The sequence below is a fragment of the Syngnathus floridae genome, chromosome 5, assembly GCF_059516105.1.
Source record: "Syngnathus floridae isolate MCC-2025c chromosome 5, RoL_Sflo_1.0, whole genome shotgun sequence".
NCBI classification, from domain to species: domain Eukaryota; kingdom Metazoa; phylum Chordata; class Actinopteri; order Syngnathiformes; family Syngnathidae; genus Syngnathus; species Syngnathus floridae.
The window spans coordinates 18,760,896-18,780,844 of NC_142417.1; the positions used below are offsets into that span (position 1 = coordinate 18,760,896).

Genomic DNA, 19,949 nt, shown 5'->3' on the forward strand with positions numbered 1-19,949 from the left:
CTTGCATTTATTCAATTCATCCTTCACTGTAAAGGAAAATGTGTTTTTGGGAGTTTGCAAACATATTTTTTAAGGTTGTGTTAAACTTATAATCATATTAATATCTAGTATTGAAGTGCTCGTGTGGATTGGTGGGGGCCGAGGAATGTGCAGGCAAACTGCATGAACTTGTTTTCTTGGAAGTGTTGTGTATAGGCCCAGACAGGGAGTACCGGACGAGATAATCTCAAGGTCGGTGAGGATCGAGAACAACAGCACGTCTATGAGACTGGCCTTCGAGGGGAAAACTCAACCGTCTGACCTCATCGACACCTGGACTGGGGAGGAGATGGCCCTCAACCAATCATCTCACAATATTTTGCATGCTTTAATATTCATATTGTGTTTCTTTAAAACTGGGCAACCCGGAAGAAAGTGTCGTCTTTTGGTGGTCACAAAAACGCACAAGCTTTAGTGTGAGGGACCCGGGACCCAGGCCTGTATTCGTGCGCTTTGTCAGGAATAAATAATTGGTAAATTTGGTCTGATTGATCTACTGGTCTTCTCTTTGACAGAACGAACTCGCAAAATTGTTAGGTGCGCCAGTGTGTGGATTAGGACATAGCAATTTATGAGTTAAGTGTTGATCGCAATTTGGAGTCAGATCAATAACTAGAATCCGTAACCTAACAACTGTATTTCAAAATACCCTCAGCTGTAATATCTTATTTGTAGATGTGGCAGGGAAATACGTTTTAATGACCATCTAAAATCAGAAGTAAAGCCAGACAGACTACAGATACTTTATTTAAATGTTAAAAAAACATGGTGTTGTAAAAGACAAGACCTTATCATTATTTTAGATTGATTAAAAAAAATTAACAGACTATATTAAAAAGAACACATTTGCACAAAGGTTTTTACTGGACAGTGACATGCAGAGTTCGTTGCTTTCATTCTCATTTTCATTAAAGAAATGTTGAAAATCTAAGTTGAAGTAAAAAACACATCTAAATATCAAAGCAATTGTTGTATTCTGGTCCTCTCTAACTCCACCCACTGTGAGATGAGGTCTGCTTCAGCCTTCCTGGCTTCAATAACTGATGCTGGATCAGCAATATTGGAGCCTCTATGATTTAAAAAAATATGATGTTAAGATTTCAAGGGCTCACGGGGTATGACTTTGCGAAAGAAGCAGTTTGCTATACCTTAAATCAAGATGATGGGCTCCCCCAGCAATGTTGATAGCTATCAATGATGGACTCAAAGACTTTCGCACCTTAAAGAAAATAAAGCTTTAGTTTTACATTGCACTCAAGTCTCACATATATGTTAAATCCCTTACCCCTCCATTTGCCCATGGGTCCAGGTCACCATTGGAGAAAATGATGTTGCTTGCTCTGGAAAGAGCTGAACAAAAGCAGACACAAGATCACAAATACATCCATGTCTTCTATAACTAGAGTAAAATTGCAATCATCTGTCATATATATATAGACACAAAGACAAATTCTTTTTATCAAGTACAAAATGACCTTGTGAATATCATGTGAAATCTAAGTCACTAGGATTTTCATTTTTAAGCATACTCTTATCTCTCTGTCATATTTTGCAAGTATTATGATTTGCTGGGCTAACCTGAGAGCACAGGCACTGTATTTCATGCCATGTCATGAGGGACTGTATGTTGTATGACAAAAAACGTCCGTGGGTATTTGAATTGTTTTAGGAGGAAAGGAAAATTCCTTGTATCCTTGAAAACTCAATTTTAAATATGAATTGAAAGGAAATAGAGAATATAAATTAGTAAAAGTAAAATTAGAATCTTAGTAGTTCTCCAAAAGTCTGGGCCATTTCCATTCCAATTCCATCAAACAGTGATTCACTTGAGATTGACTCTGCCTGTCAGCCCATAGTCGTTGGTAATGCCTGGCCACGCATATGTAATCATAATTAAGCATTGTGTTTCACATAATGGTAGTAGGAGGTAACATTATTCACCAGAGTGCATTTTGAGGCTAGCATGAGCTCAGCTATGGTGCAAGTTTTACAAAACGATTGGTGTCTAAAAATCATAAGATAAAAAAAAAAAACAAGGGTAAACACATCTTTTTACATCTTTGCATACAACAAACAACTTTTCATTTTGGACCATTAAATAATTGTGTCCATTATGGGAGAAGTCCTCGCCAACCAGTCGTCTGGGGGGAGTCCCTCATGCGCCAAGTCACTTTTATTTGTTATTGGGTCAAGTCACGTTTTCAGAGCGTTGACATCTAAAGAGATGTTGCTATTTTCAAGCTGGAAATACAGTATAATAGTAGGGTTGGTTGTACAGTACATAGTAAACAAAGTGTTTACTACTGGAAAAAGAAAAAACAGATCAAATTCAAAGAAATATTTGGAGTGGCCACAGGTTGTGTGAAGCAGAAGTGCAACTAATGAATGAGATCCCTCAATTTTGAATTGTTGTATTGAGTCAACTTTATATTTTATTTACCGTATTTTTCGCACCAAAAGGCGCACTGGATTATAAGGCGCACCCTCATTGAATTTTTTATTTCAGAAATTATTTCATATATAGGGCGCACCATATTAATAGGCGCATAAAATAGAAGCTACACTGCAACAAACTGAGGTTGACTAGGGTTGCGGTATGCATCCACTAGCCAATAATAATGAGCCCTCTGTAAACAATCGCGTTTCTCAATCTACCTCCTATAAAATGATCGGAACTGACTAAAGTTCGATCTAACACCTTGGTACTGTTTACTTATGTTTCCCTTCCATATCGATCTGTAAATTTACTCGATACATTAACGGAGCCACCTATTTTGAACTGAAATAGGTTCGTGCGTATAGCAGCTATCATTATAGCATTAGTCACCCGCAAACTCCCATGAGTCTCAGCTCACAGACTCCCATGAGCCTCAGCAAAGTGTCGTGGCCCCCTGTAAACAATATAAAAGTGATCGGAACCGACTAAAGAGTGATTCAACACATTGGTGCTGCTTATTTATGATTCCGTTGGTTATTGATCCGTAAACGTACTCGAAAACATTAACGGACCAGCCTATTTTGAAATGATACAACAGCTATTCAGTGACGCCCCCTGACCACGGTTGGCATAATGCTGGGAAGCGATGTGACCTTGTAATTTACCAGTCGTACTAAAACGTACTGAAACATTTTGGCAGAACGCTGTTTACAACCAGTATGGATCAACAAATTCATCAATTGATCCACATGTAAGGCGCTCTGCATTATAAGGCGCACTGTGGCTTTTTGAGTAAATTTTAAGTTTTTAAGTGCGCCTAATAGTGCGGAAAATACGGTAAGTGTTTTTGTATTGCATTTTTGAATAATGCACATTTACTAATGTGCTTGACCTTTTTTCTTTTGAATTGTATTTATCATGCACACTTCAATAAAAATGTGGATTTCCAATCCTTTCATCTTTGTGGATTCAACTGATTAGTCATGCACTACAATTTTGTAATGTCTTTGGCTTATGGTTTATTTCCTGGGGGAGCAGCTGCAAGAGACTTATAAAGTTGAGTCTGAGTCTAACTGTTGATAGTTTTGGTAATTTGTCCCAGTCTTTAACTGAATGTTTTGGTATGATGGTAGTGAAGCAGTTCAAGTGTGGAACTCAATCTTGACAACACTTTCAGAAAACGGCCCATATACTATAACAATGGCAATAAAAAATAAATAAATAAAATAACGGCAGTTCTTGCCTGTGTTAGCCTCTTGAGGGCACCATGTGCATGCATGGAGTACAGTAATTCAAGTTTATTGGCCATGTTAGGGCATGCCAAACAAGGAATTTGACTCCGGTAGATCTCAGCCTCTGTTCAACATTTAGGTGACGAACAACATTCAGGACAAGTGTGAAAATTGACAATTATTCTCACACATCCCCTGATCTTAAACTCCCAGGAGGGCAAGGAAAAACTCAAAACTCCTACTAGGGGAAGTGTGAAACCTTGAGAAGAGACCACAGATGGGAAGATCCCTCTTCCAGGATGACCAGGCTGCAATGGATGCAGAGAGGACACATAGTACACGTAATATAGACAATTGTGTGTGTGTGTGCTTGCACACAGGGCGCTGTGATGTGAAGTGCAGTGGTTTTGGAGTAGTAGTGCATGTTGCATGCTTCTTCCTGCTTGCTACCTTCTGCTTTCAGCTACTGCCGCCGGCTAGCCCCCTGTTTCCGGGGGCGAAAAGAGGAGCCGAGTGCGTAAGTCTCCTCAGCTGGTACATAGCCTCTCCACCGTCAAGACTTCTGCATGCCTCCTTGTGGCCACACACGGTAACTGGGTGCCTCACGGCTCCAGGCCAAATTGCAGGGGATCGACCGGGGGAACAAAAGTGGGCCCCTAGGCGTGATGCACAAGCCCACCGGCACGTGGATATCCTGGCGCCCGCTAACCACTGTCCTAGCTATGGGTGAAATAGCACCGCCGCTGCCTTGTGGGTATCGTCTGGAACGAAAAGGCTAAGGGAGCAAACCTCGACAGCGAAGCCTGGACTCTGTATGCACATCAAGAGAGAAGGCTAAACTCTTTCCATCTGCGTTGCCTGAGACGCATACTGGGCATCACCTGGCGGGACAGGATCACAGACAGTGCAGTCCTGGAGAGTGCACAGCTCCCCACGATGCTCTCCCTGCTGAAGCAGCGGCGTCTCCGTTGGCTGGGCCATGTCTGTCGGATGGAAGACGGTCGTATGCCAAAAGACATCTTATATGCAGAGCTAAAATCAGGCAAAAGGCAAGTAGGCCGCCCATTGCTCAGCTACAAGGATGTCTGCAAACAAGACCTCAAATCCTTCAACATCAACCCAGCCACCTGAGAAGACGTCGCCCAGGATCGCCACAAATGGCAACAGGCTCTCCGAAACGGGCTGCAGGTCTACGAAATCACCCTGGCTCAACATCGAGAAACGAAAAGGAAGTTGAGGAAGCAGCAAGCCACCATGCCCCCACCTTCACCGGATCTGGCCCACACCTGTAACATCTGCGGCCGTGTTTGTCTCTCACGGATAGGACTCACCAGCCACAGCAGACGCTGTGCAAAGAACACCTAACCTCCAGACACAAAAAATCTATGGTCTTTCGAGACTGTGATGCCGATGATGATGATAGACAATTCAAAGATAAAGCATCGAGAGCAGGATCTTATTGCACAGCAATGACTCTGAGACTCTATGAGTGGTGTGAGTTTATCAGAGCGACAGCCTGGGGGAAGAAGCTGTGTCTGTGTCTGCTGGTTTTGGCGTACAGCGCTCTGTAACGCCGTCCGGAGGGAAGTAGTTCGAACAGACTGTGACCTGGGTGAGAAGGGTCTGGAGAGATGTTACTTGCAGGTACAAGTCTTGGATAGATGGGAGGTTGGTCCCGATTATATTTTGTGCAGTCCTGATTGTCCGTTGCAGCCTATGCTAGTCTTGTTTGGTGGCCGATCCAAACCAGACAGTAACGGAGGTACAGAGGATAGACTGGATGATGGCAGTATAGAAGGTCTTCAGCAGCTTCTGTGGCAAGTTGGAACTTCCTGAGCTGTCTCAGAAAGTACAGCCTCTGCTGGGCCTTCTTCCGTGCAGAGTCTATGTAGCTGATCCATTTTAGGTCCTGAGAGATCCCAGGAACTTGAAGGTGTCTGTGGAGGGAATAGCATTAGTGAGGATAGTGAGAGTTGGAAGTGGTGAAGGGTCTCTCCTTAAGTCCACTGTCATCTCCACGGTCTTGAGCGGGTTCAGCTCCAGGTGGTTTTGGCTGCACCAGTGGACCAGCCGCTCCACTTGCTGTCCGTACGCAGTCTCTTCACTGTCCTGGATCAGTCCGATGAGAGTGGTAACGTCCGCAAACTTCAGGAGCTTCACAGAAGTGTCGCCTGAAGAGCAATCATTGGTGTAGAGAGAGAAGAGCAGTGGGGAGAGGACGCACCCCTGGGGGGGCGCCAGTTTTGGTGGTCCGGGTGTCTGATGTGATGGTCCCCAGCCTCACATTCTGTCTCCTGTTGGTCAGGAAGCTGGTGACCCACTGACAGTTGGAGGCAGGCACCGCGAGCTGGATGAGCTTTTGAGGGGTTGTGGGTGGAGGTGTGTGTGTTGATTGTACTGCAGGAGGTCCCCGTTGTGTGGCTGGACCGTTCAAACCTGCAGTAAAACCTGTTTAGCTGGTTTACAAGCCTTGGGTTCGCCACAGGACGGGGGGGTTCTTGAAGCCCGTGATGGTCCGCAGGCCTTTCGACACTGTTGAGGGATCAGGATTAGCAGCGAGGTGTCTTCCCAGGCTCTCCCCATAACACCTCTTGGCTTTCCTGATCTCTCGGTTCAGTGTGTTCCTGGTCTGCCTGAACAGGTCCCGGTCCCCACTCCTGTAGGCCTCCACCTTGGCTTTGCTCAGCACCCTGAGGTTTGGTGTAAACCACGGTTTGTTGTTGTTTTACGTGCAGAAGGTCTTAGTCTGCACGCACAAGTCCTCACAAAAGCTGATGTATGATGTCACAGTATCAGTGAGTTCATGCAGGTTTAAAGTTGCAGCTTCAAAAACACCCCACTCCACATTAGGTATGAGCGCGGATGGGTCTGTGTGCCCTGCGATTGGCTGGCAACCGGTTCAGGGTGCCCCCCGCCTACTGCCTGATGACAGCAGGGATAGGCTTCAGCACACCCGCGACCCCCGTGGGGATAAAGTGGTACAGAAAATGGATGGATGGATGGATATTGTTACAATATCCACACAAGACATTTATGACCCTTTTATCAAGTGTAAACATGTCTGGCTCCTCTCTGCTCTTGTGTGCTGGCCAGCTGACGCGCCCCCGCGGCCCAGCGTGAGGGCATCCACACAAGACCTTTATAATTTTATTATTATACACTCTATTGTACTTTTAAATATGTCATTGTATTTTAAACACTTTTTTAAACATTTTAAAGTGTAAAAGTGTCACAGCTCTGCTCTGCTCTCGCTGTGCTGGCCAGCTGACACGCCCCCGCGGCCCAGTGTGAGGGCATCCACACAAGACTTTTATAATTTTATTTTTAAACACTTATTTTTAAACATTTAAGAAATTCAAAGTGTAAACGTGTCACGGCTCCGCTCTGCTCTTGCCGAGCTGACCGGCTGACGCAGCCCAGCGCGAGGACATCCGCACAAGACCTTTATAATTTTATTTTTAAACACTTTATTGTACTTTGAAACACCTTATTGTATCTTTAAACACTTTCTAAAAAGCTTTAAAAAGCTTTCTATGCCCTTCTGCTTTGATTGACCAGCTCGTCATCTTGCCTCGTCGTCCTGCTCTGCAGTCATTCCAGCTCTCCTTGTCGCCTTTAAACTTTGAGTGAGCCCGTGTTGCAGTGAGAAGCCTGTCGGGAGGCAATCACTGTGAACCGCATCTCCTCACCGCAGCAAGTTTGGCTGCGCATACACAAGCTCGGCACCAAAGCTAACAAGCTAATCAACGCATTACGCATCAACCCCTGCACTCGCTTTTTTCTTTTAAACCAAAGAAAGTTTATGACCATCAAAAATGTGTGGGGTTGCTGGACCAAGTAAGAAGCCTGGCACCAAAGCTAACAAGCTAATCAACGCATCACGCATCAACACACTCACTCGCTATTTTCTTTTAAACCAAAGAAAGTTTATGACCATCAAAAATGTGTGGGGTTGCTGGACCAAGTAAGAAGCCAAAATGTATCCCTTTGATACAGAATGAGAGTTGGACTTTTTTTTACCTCATTGACTGGGTTGACATTCCCTTTAGCACAGCTCTATCGAGTGGCTGGAGAACGCAACCCTAGTCAACCCCAGTTGTATGCAGTAGCTTCTATTCAATGCGCCTTTTAATCTGGTAATCTATATATGAAATAATTTCTAAAATAAAAAATTCAATGAAGATGCGCCTTATAATCAAGTGTGCCTTATAGTGCAGAAAATACTGTAACATGGATAATAGCTCAAAGCGTCATTTGGGTCGGATTTCAAAATGTAGATGTATGATTTTCATACATGGTTGTCAACAAATATTTCAATCAATCAAGGAGTAAAAATGGCTAAACATGCAGTAAACACTTCATCGGTATTGTTACTACTTGATCTTAGTGCTGCCTTCGACACTGTAGACTTTGATATTTTATTCGAGTGTCTTAAAAGTTGTGTTGGTATTTCAGGGTCAGCACTAGGCTGGTTCTATTCCCATCTATCAGACAGGACGCATCAGTGGTTCATGGCAATACGTCCTCTGAGCTCTATAATGTTAAGTGTGGTGTCCCACAGGGATCGATACCCGGACCGATTCTATTTAATATTTATGATTTCACTTGGGGACATAATACGTAAATATAATAAAGTGGAGCCTCAGTTTTCGAACGTCCCGTTTCTTGAACAAATCGCTATTCGAACAAAAAAATTGGAGATTTTTTTGCTTCAGATGTCGGACGAAATTTCGTTGTCGAATTTCGCGAGATGAGCCGAGAGGACCCGCATGCCAACTGACTCCGTTCGTTATTACATTCTCATTACTCTGAGGATTGCATCAACTCTAATCATGCCTCCAAAGGAAGCAAGTGGGGGCAGTAAAGCCACCCTAAAACACAAAGACGCTCCTAAAGCAATGCGACAGTGAGCGCCCGGCACGCTGCGGTTGCGCAATCAGACCAAATTAAGCTCCCTGTGCACTGAGGTCCACTTAAATTATAGAAAGTCCATTCGGACGTTAAAAATATTTTCTAAATTGTAGCGACCGCTCTGTCACAATAATACGACCAGCGTGGTGCAGTTGCGCAGTCGGCGGCGTGCTACAGTTGCGCGTTCGGCGGTGCGCTGCAGTTGCGTGAGCAGACAAAATTAAGCTCCCTGCGCACTGAGGTCCACTTAAATTTTGGAAAGTACATCAGAACTTTAAAAATATTTTCTAAATTTCAGCGACGGCTCTGTCACAATAATGCAACCAGCGCAGTACAGTTGCGCGGTCGGCAATACGCTACGGTTGCGCATTCGGTGGTGTGTTGCAGTTGCGCTTTCGGACAAATGTGCACAAATGAAAAAATGCTTTAAAAAGGCGTTTTTTGTTGTTGCTTGGAACGGAATTTTTTTTTCCATTATTTGTACTGGGAAAACATGATTCGGAATTCGAACAATTCACTTCTCGAACAGCCTTCTGGAACGGATTGTGGTCAAAAACCGAGGCTCCACTGTATTAGTTTACAATGTTACGCGGATGACACCCAATTATATATATGCCGTTATCGATGACAGATTCGCGGGACTGTTGTAATCTTGAGGCGTGCCTTGCGGAGATGTCTATATATACGTATATATATATATATATATATATATATATATATATATATACATATATATATATATATATATACATATATATATATATATATATATATATATACACACATACATACACACACATACATACATACACACATATATACATACATACATACACACACATATATATATATGTACATATATATATACTATATATTATACATACATACATATATGTATGTGTATATATATATATATATATATATATGTGTATGTGTATGTGTATATGTATATATATATACATACATACATACATATATGTATATATATACATGTATATACATATGTATATATATATGTATATATACATATATATGTATATATATATATATATATATATACATACATACATATACATACACATATATATTATTATACATTTTAGATATATTATTTATATATACCGTAATTGCCGGACTATAAGCCGCGACTTTTTTCCAAAATTTTGGACCCTGCGGCTTATAGTCAGGTGCGGCTTATATAAGATTTTTTTCGTGATTTTTGTGATGACTTGATCACTTTTACTCTTAACACTATTATATACAGTAAAAGCTACAAAACAAACTGACAAATAACTCGTTTTCAAATCAGACGAGTAAAAACTGGTCAAATATTTCTAAAAAAAGCTATTATTAAAAGTGAAGACAATTTGCAATTCTAGTAATGACACACGAATTTGATGCACAATTTGTCTTCGCGGGCCACATAGAATGATGTGGTGGGCCGTATCTGGCCCCCGGGCCTTGAGTTTGACACCTGTGCTCTAAACCCTTTCTCTTACTCTGCCATATCACTCAGAGATTACACAAAGCAGTGGCGCTGTTTGGACAATCTGCATTGTAATTGTACTAAGTTCATCTTGTTTTTCCTTTTTTTAATCACTTCACTGGTTTCTTTTAAATCAAACAAGTTGTTTGATAATAACTTGTTTGATATAAAAGAAACCAGTGAAGTAATCTGCATTGTATTAAAACCCAATCAATCAGCATTTAAATTCAATTCTTCTGACATTTTGCTCACCAAAAACAGGTTGTAATGAATGTGAACTTTTAATGCATTTTATTCAGAAGGTTACTTTGAACCTTAAACGGCGGCGCGGCGTACTTATGGATTTTTACGGCCTCCGGCCTCCAGGAGGCGCTCTAGCAAGAAGCAAGAACGAGACAGGCGAAGAAGAGATAATGCGCCGAAGAAGACGTGCTAGTTTTTGTTTACATTTCGCGCATCACGCGATCAAGACGGACATTACTGAAAGGAAGCCTTTATACACAAACCGTCATCATGGGGGACAAAATAAATGCATATGATGCAGCTTTTAAGCCAAAGGCAGTCGATGTAGATGACATTATCTTGTGTCTACTCTGGAGCGTACTTATGGATTTTTACGGCCTCCGCTCTCCAGGGGGCGCTCTAGCAGGAAGCAAGAGCGAGACAGACGAAGAAGAGATAATGCGCCGAAGAAGACGTGATCGTCTCGCGCATCACGCACACACCCACGTTAACACAAAGACAGGAAGCTTTTATACATAAACCGTCATTATGGGGGATAAAATAAATGAATATGATGCCGCTTTTAAGCTATACGTGTCGCTCGCTAGTTTAATATAATGTAGCACTTCGTGCATGAATAAGATTAGCATGAACAGAACCTCTTCACACTCGAAGAAATGCATAAAACCGACGACGAAAGAGACTGAGAAAGTGTGAGGCGAAGGATATCTAACGCCATTCCAATCGGACACTAAGGAGGAAGACTTGGTTTCAGTGCACAGGAGGAAGATGAAGACGGCTCTTTTTGTACTTTTACTGGTATGTTTTTTTTAACCAGCCCTGTTCGTGCTGTGCTACCGTGTTGCTGCTGTGTAACCGCCGCCATTACCGCCGCGTCTCAGTGACTTTGCTGTGTTAATTCCGTGTTGTTGTGGTATTACTGCCGCGTCGCAGGCAGTGTTTGGAAAGAAATGTTAAGGTATGTTATTAAAGCTTTAAAAAAAACTTTCTGTGTCCAGTCTTTCTTTGCTAATAACTCGCGTGCACACTTCCGCGTTGCTGCGGTACTACTGCTGCGTCACAGGCAATGTTTAGAAAGACATGTTCAAGTATGTTATTAAAACGTTAAAAAGGCTTTCTATGTACTGTCTTTCTTTGTAAAAAACTCGTGTGCAAGTGCGGCTTATAGTCCGGTGCGGCTTATGTAAGAAAAAAAAAGAAATATCCCTGAATTTTAGCTAGTGCGGCTTATAATCCGGTGCGGCTTATAGTCCGGCAATTACGGTATATATAATATTATTATATTATATATAATAATATATATATATATATATATATATATATATATATATATATATATATATATATATATATATATATATATATATAATATTATTATATTATTTTTTTAGTGGGTAGATCTTTGTGACATGGTCATTTCAAAAATAGCTCGCAAGCTGAAAATGTTTGGGCACCCCTGGTCTAGAGCATTTTCTATTCGGGCTCCAGAGCTTTGGAATGCCCTACCAATGGATATTAGAACTGTTACCTCAGTAGAAACATTTAAGACACGCTTAAAGACACATTTCTATGACATGGCCTTTAATTAACCCGTTGTGGCCGATTTGATCGGAGTTTGTTTTTGCTCCCTCTCCCCACCCCCCCTCCCTCCTGGGGAGGTGGTTAGGTAACCACAGCTGACAGCGGCTATCTTGATTCTCGTGGACCAATTTAGGATGAGGGAACTGCAGCGGATTACCCTCCTCGAAGACACTGCCAGCACAATCGAGGGCACATCCGGCAGCTCTTCGCTTTCACTTGGACATCCACTTTTTCATTCATTTTCATATTACTCATATTCATTTATGTGCCCTCTCTGCATCCATTGCAGCCTGGTGATCCTGAAAGGGGGATCCTTCCATCTGTGGTTCCTTCTCAAGGTTTCTCATTTTTCCCCTGGTTAATTTTTTTTTTGTTTTTCCTTACCCTTTAGGGAACTTAAGATTCGGGGATGCTTTGAGAATTATTGTCAATCGTTTGTCTATGTGAAGCCCTTTGAGACTGCTTGTGATTCAGGGCTGTACAAATAAACTTGACTTAACTTAAACGTAAAACTGATGGACAGCAATGGCATTATGTTTCTGATTGCTAAATAACAATATTGTAAATTCTTTCAGTACAGTACTCACCATCACCCCAGAACTGGATTTTGAGCCAGTCTGGTCGCGGGATCACACCCCAGCGTTTGAAGCAGTACCGCTGGCGTTCTTCCTCAGTGAAGGTCATTGCTGGAAACATGTCTGTGATGTTGTTGCTCTCATAGCAGAGATTTATTTCTGTGCATGCCTGCAACACGGATACATGTAGCAAACTGTACTTTAAGAATTCACTTAAAAAATACAACATTTTTTCTCACAGCAATAGGAAATAATATGGAGACCAGTCTTGAGGAATCACAAGCCAGTTTGGGGAAATGGTTAGGGTTGTGTCAGTAAGTGCATCCGACATAAAACCAAATAAGCAAATTACAAACTTGACTTCAATGTCAAATTGATCCAGCAGCTCACGTGATAATAACCATCAACAGTGCTGTTGAGCCCCAGGGTGCAGGTAGAAATCGGGCGACTGTTGATTGATGAAGAAAGAGGGGTAAAACTGTTTAGGAGACAGAAGAAAAAGAGGTTTAGGAGTGTTGAATTGAGAATTAGAAATGAAAATCAGGGCACAATGGCAGGCAAAATTAGAGAGAGGATTGACCTAAACCAGAGGAGAAACATGACAAGGGCTTAAGGAGTTTGTGAGAGTGAAGGAGACCAAATGGAATGGCACCAAGACTAGAAGCATTGAAGAGGGTTTAAACTGTTATCATATTTTGAATTAAGCGGAGGAATGGCATAGGAGTGATTCTGAAAAAAGTAAAAAAGTCAGAGGGTGATTGTTGTAAAAATTGAATTTGAAGAATTTGAAGCAATCTAGGACAATTAAAAACAAGACAAAATTATAATAAAATGTGACAAAAGCTAGATGGAAGAGAGTTTGAGCTAATGAATGTGGAAGATGAAACAGAAAAAACAGGAATTGTGAGTGGGTGGGAGAAATGGGACGAGGTGGAAAAAAAATCTAGAAATGTGGAAGGGTGTAGTATAAAGGAGAATGAGGGTCAGGCACAGCAAACAGAGTAATTGTGTGAATGAAAGGATGATCAGTAGAACTACAAGATGAATAGATGGAGAAGGTACAGGTGTCACCCAGTATCAGCTGATCTTAGGGGCATAACGATTCACTTAAGGCAGTGCTTCTCAATCATTTTCTGTGATGCCCCCCCAAGGGAGAAGAAAACATTAACATGTTATTAACAGTAAAGAAAAACAAAATATAAATAAAAAAGAAAGATCAACTTACAATAAAGAATAATTATTAATAACTATATAAATATATAATAATTGTTTTTAGTCTATAACAGAACAGATTCAATGTGCATCACATTGCCTGAAATTAAAAATAAATTATAATTATTTAAACTATAAACATTCTTGACCAACTGCCATTTTATGCTGGAAAAAATACAATAAAATAATAATAAACATACGTATGCTTCGTCATATTTCCTTGTCTTAGCTTTCGTGTGACTCTCAATTCTCTCATCTCCGTCTCTCTCCGCCGTTCTTTTCAACCCTGTTCAATATTTTTCCATGGTGTCCCACTGCACTTTTTATTGCCTGCTCTGTGCTGTGTGTGCGTGTTCCGTGCGCTCTACACTGTAGAGCGACTACTTGCGCACACTCTTCCAGTGATACCACCACTCCCACCTACTGCACTGGATGTCTAACTACCCTTTAATCTAATACAGCCAAAAGAAAAGCATGTTCCCTGGTGTCACACGCGCCAATATTTCAATCATTTGTTCTTTTCAACTTTTGTTCGTACCTCTGAGTTGACCAACATAGTACATAGCTTAGTGAATAAGAGTGAATAGTGAAGTTTGCTGACGACACGACTCTGGTGGGTCTCATCACGAAGGGCGACGAGACTCGGTACAGGTCGGAAGTTGACCTTCTGACCACGTGGTGCAGGGACAACAACCTCCTGCTGAACGTCAATAAGACCAAGGAAATCATTGTTGACTTCCGGAAGGGTCACACAACACACCTGCCGCTGATCATCGACGGTGCTGTGGTGGAGAGGGTGAGCTACACCAAGTTCCTGGGGGTGCACATCAGTGAGGACCTCTCCTGGTCCGCAAACATCTCGTCACTGGCAAAGAAAGCTCAGCGCCGCCTGTACTTCCTGCGGAAGCTCAGGCGTGCATGTGCTCCTCAGGCAGTCCTGTCTACATTCTACCGTGGCACCATTGAGAGCGTTCTCACCAGTTGCATCGCTGTCTGGGGTGGTAACTGCACTGAACAGAACTTGAAGGCCCTGCAGCGCATAGTGAATACGGCTGGTAAGATTATTGGTGCTTCGCTCCCCTCCCTGAAGGACATTTACACCTCCCATCTCACCCGCAAGGCAACCTCGATTGCGAGAGATGTGAGTCACCCGGCTCACTCTTTGTTTGACCTTCTATGCCCTCTGGGAAGAGGTACAGGAGCCTGCGCTCCCGCACCACCAGACTCGCCAACAGCTTCTTTCTCCAGGCTGTTAGGGGCCTGAACTCGCTACCCCCTTCTGCGTAGCGTGCGGCACTGTTGCGCTATTTTCTGGAATGTCTGCTGTACGCGCACTTGCTCCTTTTTTTTTTTCTGCTCCTCTTATTTATTTATTTATTTGTTGTTATTTATTCATTATTTATTCAGCACGCTTTTGTTATTCTTGTTTACTTGTTTGTCTGTTGTGGGCCATGTCTTGTCACCGTGGGATAGGGGGGAATGAAATTTCGGTTTCTTTGTGTGTCTTTAGCATGTGGAGAAATTGATAATAAAGCTGACTTTGACTTTGACTTTGAATGTCTCTCTCTTACAGTACAGTTTTTTTAAATTCTCTTTTTATTCCATTTTTACAGATCCAAACCAACAGTGCATACACAACCCATCTGCTCTTACATGTCACAAATATCACTGACTGTATTCATCAACATCAACAAATTCCGGTTGATAAGGATCTTATTTTCTTGCATACCACTGAAGTTCAAACTTTCAACATTCAGAACAATAAACCTTTGGGGTGTACAAATAGTCCTCAAAATGAAAATAAAGTGCAAAAACCAGAAGTATATAAATGACAGTCTAATACTTGACATATTGCAGCCACTTCTCCCATTTTTTGAAGAACATATGCTTCTTAAGTCTTAGTGCAAACGTTACTCTTTCCATTTTAAATATCCCATAGACAATGTCAATCCATTCATTTACAGTCGGCTGTCAATTTTCAGCCATTTCCTTGTTATTGCTTTCCTGGCTGCAGCGCTCAATATCAAGAATACATATTTATCCTGAGAAGATACATTTTCCAATTGAAAAGAACAAAAACACACAAATTCTACCGTACTTTTTGGACTAAAAGTCGCTCCGGAATATAGGTCGCATTAGCCATAAAAGGCACAACAACGTGAAAAAAAAAAACATATATAAGTCGCTCCGGAGTACAAGTCGCATTTTCGGGGAAATTTATTCGACAAAATCCAACACCAAGAACAGACATGAACGAGCAACAACAGGCTAAACGATAGGTATGCTAACGTGACATAAACACAAACGAAGAGCTGAGAACAGGCCTGACGTAACATTCGGAGTTATTCAAATAACTATTACATAAATAACACGTTTATAAAACCATCTGTGTCACTCCAATTCATTAAATCTATTGATCGTCCTTTATGGAAACGATGCCGCGTATACGCCGCGCCGCTGACGTCTAAATATTCCACAGACCCATATAACGATATATAAAGTATATATCAAATAACTATCACATAAACAACAATATAATCAAACCATCTGTGTCACTCCAAATCATTAAATCCATTGATCAAATTCCTCGTCCTTTATCAACAATGCCGCGCGTGCGCCCTGATGTCAGCCTCGTCGTTATTCAACAGATCTAGTATATAACTATATTATAGCGTTAACAAAGTACAAGGAAAGACGTAGGTTTGGTAAACGTCTCTTTATTTAACAAAACAAGAGTTCAACGAGTCAACAAGTACTGAACTGTAACGATAAAAACATATACAAGTTGCTATACGAAATAAAATATATCAAATAACTATAACATAAATAGTTCACCACCACACGGCCCCAAGCACCAGCGTTGACTTCCAGGTGTGTGGCGGCGTGGACTTCCATCCCCGGAGGTGGCACTTCCAGCCACGGAGGTGGAAGAGAGCTCCATAGAATAGGACCGGGCGTGCGTAAAAGCCATCTCCAAGCCCCATCCAACATCCCCGGACAGCCACCTGGCCGAGCGCCGGCCCACGACTTCCATCCACGGAGGTGAAAGAGAGCTCCGTAGAGTAGGACCGGGCGTGCATAAAAGCCATGTCCGAGCCCCATCCACCGTCCCCGGACAGCCACCCGGCCGAGCGCCGGCCCCTGACTTCAATCCACGGAGGTGAAAGAAAGCTCCGTAGGACCGAGCATGCGTAAAAGCCATAATAGTTTTTCAAACCTTCTGTGTCACTCCAAATCATTAAATCCTTCAAACTCTTCGTCCTCCGTGTCACATACAAACAAAGCCGCTAATGATGCCGGTAATACGTGGGGCCCTTCGTCATCCCGTGATCGAATCTTTGTCCTTTATGTAAACAACCGCCGCGCCACTGACGTCACTTGAAATTCAAATTTATTTATTTTTTTTGAATTTTGAAAATTTGTGAAAAAATTCACGAGTCGCTCCTCATCATAAGTCGCCTCCCCACCCAAACTATGAAAAAAAAACGCGATTTATAGTCCGAAAATTACGGTAATTTGAAAGGAATATCCCTGTGGATCACCTTTTGTAATATCTTATGAACCTCCACCCAGAATGGACCAGAACACAAGTGATTCTCCTCTTGGTGTCCACATTGACTCCAACAAGCCGCTGAGCTAGTCCAATGTCTATTCTGTGAAGGTGTGAGAAAAAATCTCACCAGGGTTTTCCAACAAAACCCTCGCCATACATCCGAGTGAGAAGTCTTCCACTGCATCAGGGACAACTTTTCCCAACCTTCTCCAGAAAAAGACACGTTTACTTCTCGGTCCTATCTTTGTTTGATATACTCTGTCCCCTTTCTGTTGATGTAGACCAGTGGTCCCCAACCTTTTTGGCGCCACGGACCGATTACGTGTAAGAAATATTTTTGCGGCCCGGCCTTTATATAAATAAATAATATATTTAGATAAACTAATAATACATTTATAATAAATATATAAGCATGACGAAATAAAATTATATGACTGGCACAAAAACAAGTATAAAGGACATAAAAATAAAACTCACCATTACATTGATTTAGTGGGAGCACTGAGCTTGTTTCTCTGAAACGAGCTGGTCCCATCTAGGTGTAATCGGAGATAATGACACCCGAAGTGGTTAAGGTTTGTCTTTATATGCAGGATGCTTGGTATCCATGTGCCGAAGCAGTTTTGAAGGCTTCATTGCCTCGTTAGCTAGCCTTTTGCCACATATTATGCAGAGTGGGCTTGGCGCATGTCGAAGTCTCCTGTGGCGATAAATCCATATTTTAAGTAGGACTCCAGAAATGTTCTTTTAAATGCAGCTTTCCTTTTCTTAGAAGTCGTAGCCTCTTCTTCTTCCGTCTCCTCATTGGGCTTTTTTCCCTTTCCAAACATCTCTGTCTTGCTCATTTTTGCTTGCTTCGCGGGCTTGACTGAGGTGACGTGTCACGTGACCGAGACGAGCGTCTTGATCTGAACCGACAGATGTAATTGGGAGAGAATCGCCAATTTTTTAAAATATTTTTCAAAATAAATTCTTACTCATTTTTGCTAGCTTCGCGGGCTCGACTGGGGAAACATGTCACGTGACCGGGACGAGCGTCTTGACCTGAATTAATTGATCGTTGATAAAATATATATTTTTTTTTTCCTGTGCGGCTTGGTGGTTGGGGACCACTGCTGTAGACAATTATAAACCCTTTAAATTGTTTACTTGGTTACTACCCTTGATAAGCATCCACATAAATCCCAATACAGTAATCCCTCGCTACATCGTGGTTCGTTTATTGCGGTTTCACTACATCGCAGATTTTTTCCCAAATTAAAAAAAATTGAATTCAAAATAAAACTTCTAATTTGGGGAATTATGGCACGAAAGTTGCCCACACGCCAGTAGAAGGCAGGGAGTGCCCACACAATTGCAGTGTGTACACCTGTACCTTTTTATTAAAATTGTTATAATAACAAGAGTTCTAAAAACATATTTACAGTGTTGCACCTTGTTATAGAAAAATTTGTTAAGAATTCTCCACGTTATGTTATTCAGTCGTGCTTTGATTTGAGGTGGGGTGCTTTATTTTGAAAGCCGTTTTCAGGCGATACCACTTCCTGTTTCACGTTCGTGTACATACATGTTACAGTGGTACAGCAGTCATTGACGATGTAAGTGGGTCTCCTAACAAGAGAAATGAACGATCACATATGTCTAACCTTTAGGACAATGTAGTGTTGCTCCAAATGTTGGTTTACATTCTTTTGGAGGTCCGTTTTTGCGTGTTAGCACGATCATGAATTAGCATCTTTCCGCTAACTCGTTAGCCTGCCCAGTACTTCTTGTTAACATGTTACACGCACACACGTATAATATTTTTTGGACTATAAGTCGCGTTTTTTTTTCATAGTTTGGGTGGGGGGGGGCGACTTATACTCAGGAGCGACTTATATGTGAAATTATTCACACATTTTTACTTGATCATTAACACATTACTTACTAGTATAGTTGATCTCTTCACATGTTATTTTCACTTTAAACTGAATGAGGGCGCACTATGGCTGTGGAATAATTGGAGCCTCATTGACAATGAGTTCCATTCACTGACTTCCAGAGTCAGGAGATTTAATGATTTGGAGTGACACAGATGGTTCGATAAACTTGTTATTTATGTTATAGTTATTTGACATATATGATCAGCCTCCAAACAAGACAAGCACAGACTGCAACGGACAATCAGGACTGCAGAAAAGATAATTGGAATCAACCTCCCATCTATCCAGGACTTGTACCTATCCAGGACCAGGAAACGTGCAAGTAACATCTCTACAGACCCTTCTCACCCATGTTGCAGTCTGTTCGAACTATTCCCCTACGGATGGCGTTATAGAGCCCTGTACGCCAAAACCAGCAGACACAGAGACAGCTTCTTCCCCCAGGCTGTCGCTCTGATGAACTCACACCACTCTTAGAGTCTCAGAGTCATTGCTGTGCAATAACATTCTGCTCTCCACACCTTTTTTGAATTGTCTGTATTATGTGTACTATGTGTCCACTCTACATCCATTGCAGCCTTGTCATCCTAGAAGAGGGATCCTCCATTCTGTGGTCTCTTCTCAAGGTTTCGCCTAGTTGGAGTTTTGAGTTTTTCCTTGCCCTCCTGGGAGTTTAAGATCAGGGGATGTTTGAGAATATTTGTCTATTTTCGCACATGTCCTGAGTGTTGTTAGTCACCTAAATGTTGACCAGGGGC

At 41.9% G+C, this 19,949-nt stretch overlaps 1 protein-coding gene across 3 annotated transcripts in view; it reads right to left on the reverse strand.

Annotated features, from left to right (window-relative positions):
- Positions 1–758: 758 nt before the first annotated feature.
- dpp7 (dipeptidyl-peptidase 7) overlaps positions 759–19,949 on the reverse strand; it is a 51,890-nt gene continuing 32,699 nt past the window's right edge. For all 3 annotated transcript variants that reach the window (XM_088375226.1, XM_088375224.1, XM_088375225.1), the window contains 4 exons: positions 12,517–12,673; positions 1,325–1,389; positions 1,188–1,258; positions 759–1,108 (listed from right to left, as the gene is read on the reverse strand). In XM_088375226.1, coding sequence (XP_088231352.1) covers positions 997–1,108; positions 1,188–1,258; positions 1,325–1,389; positions 12,517–12,673 — 405 coding nt within the window. In that variant the 3' untranslated portion in view covers positions 759–996. The remainder of the gene's footprint in view (positions 1,109–1,187; positions 1,259–1,324; positions 1,390–12,516; positions 12,674–19,949) is intronic.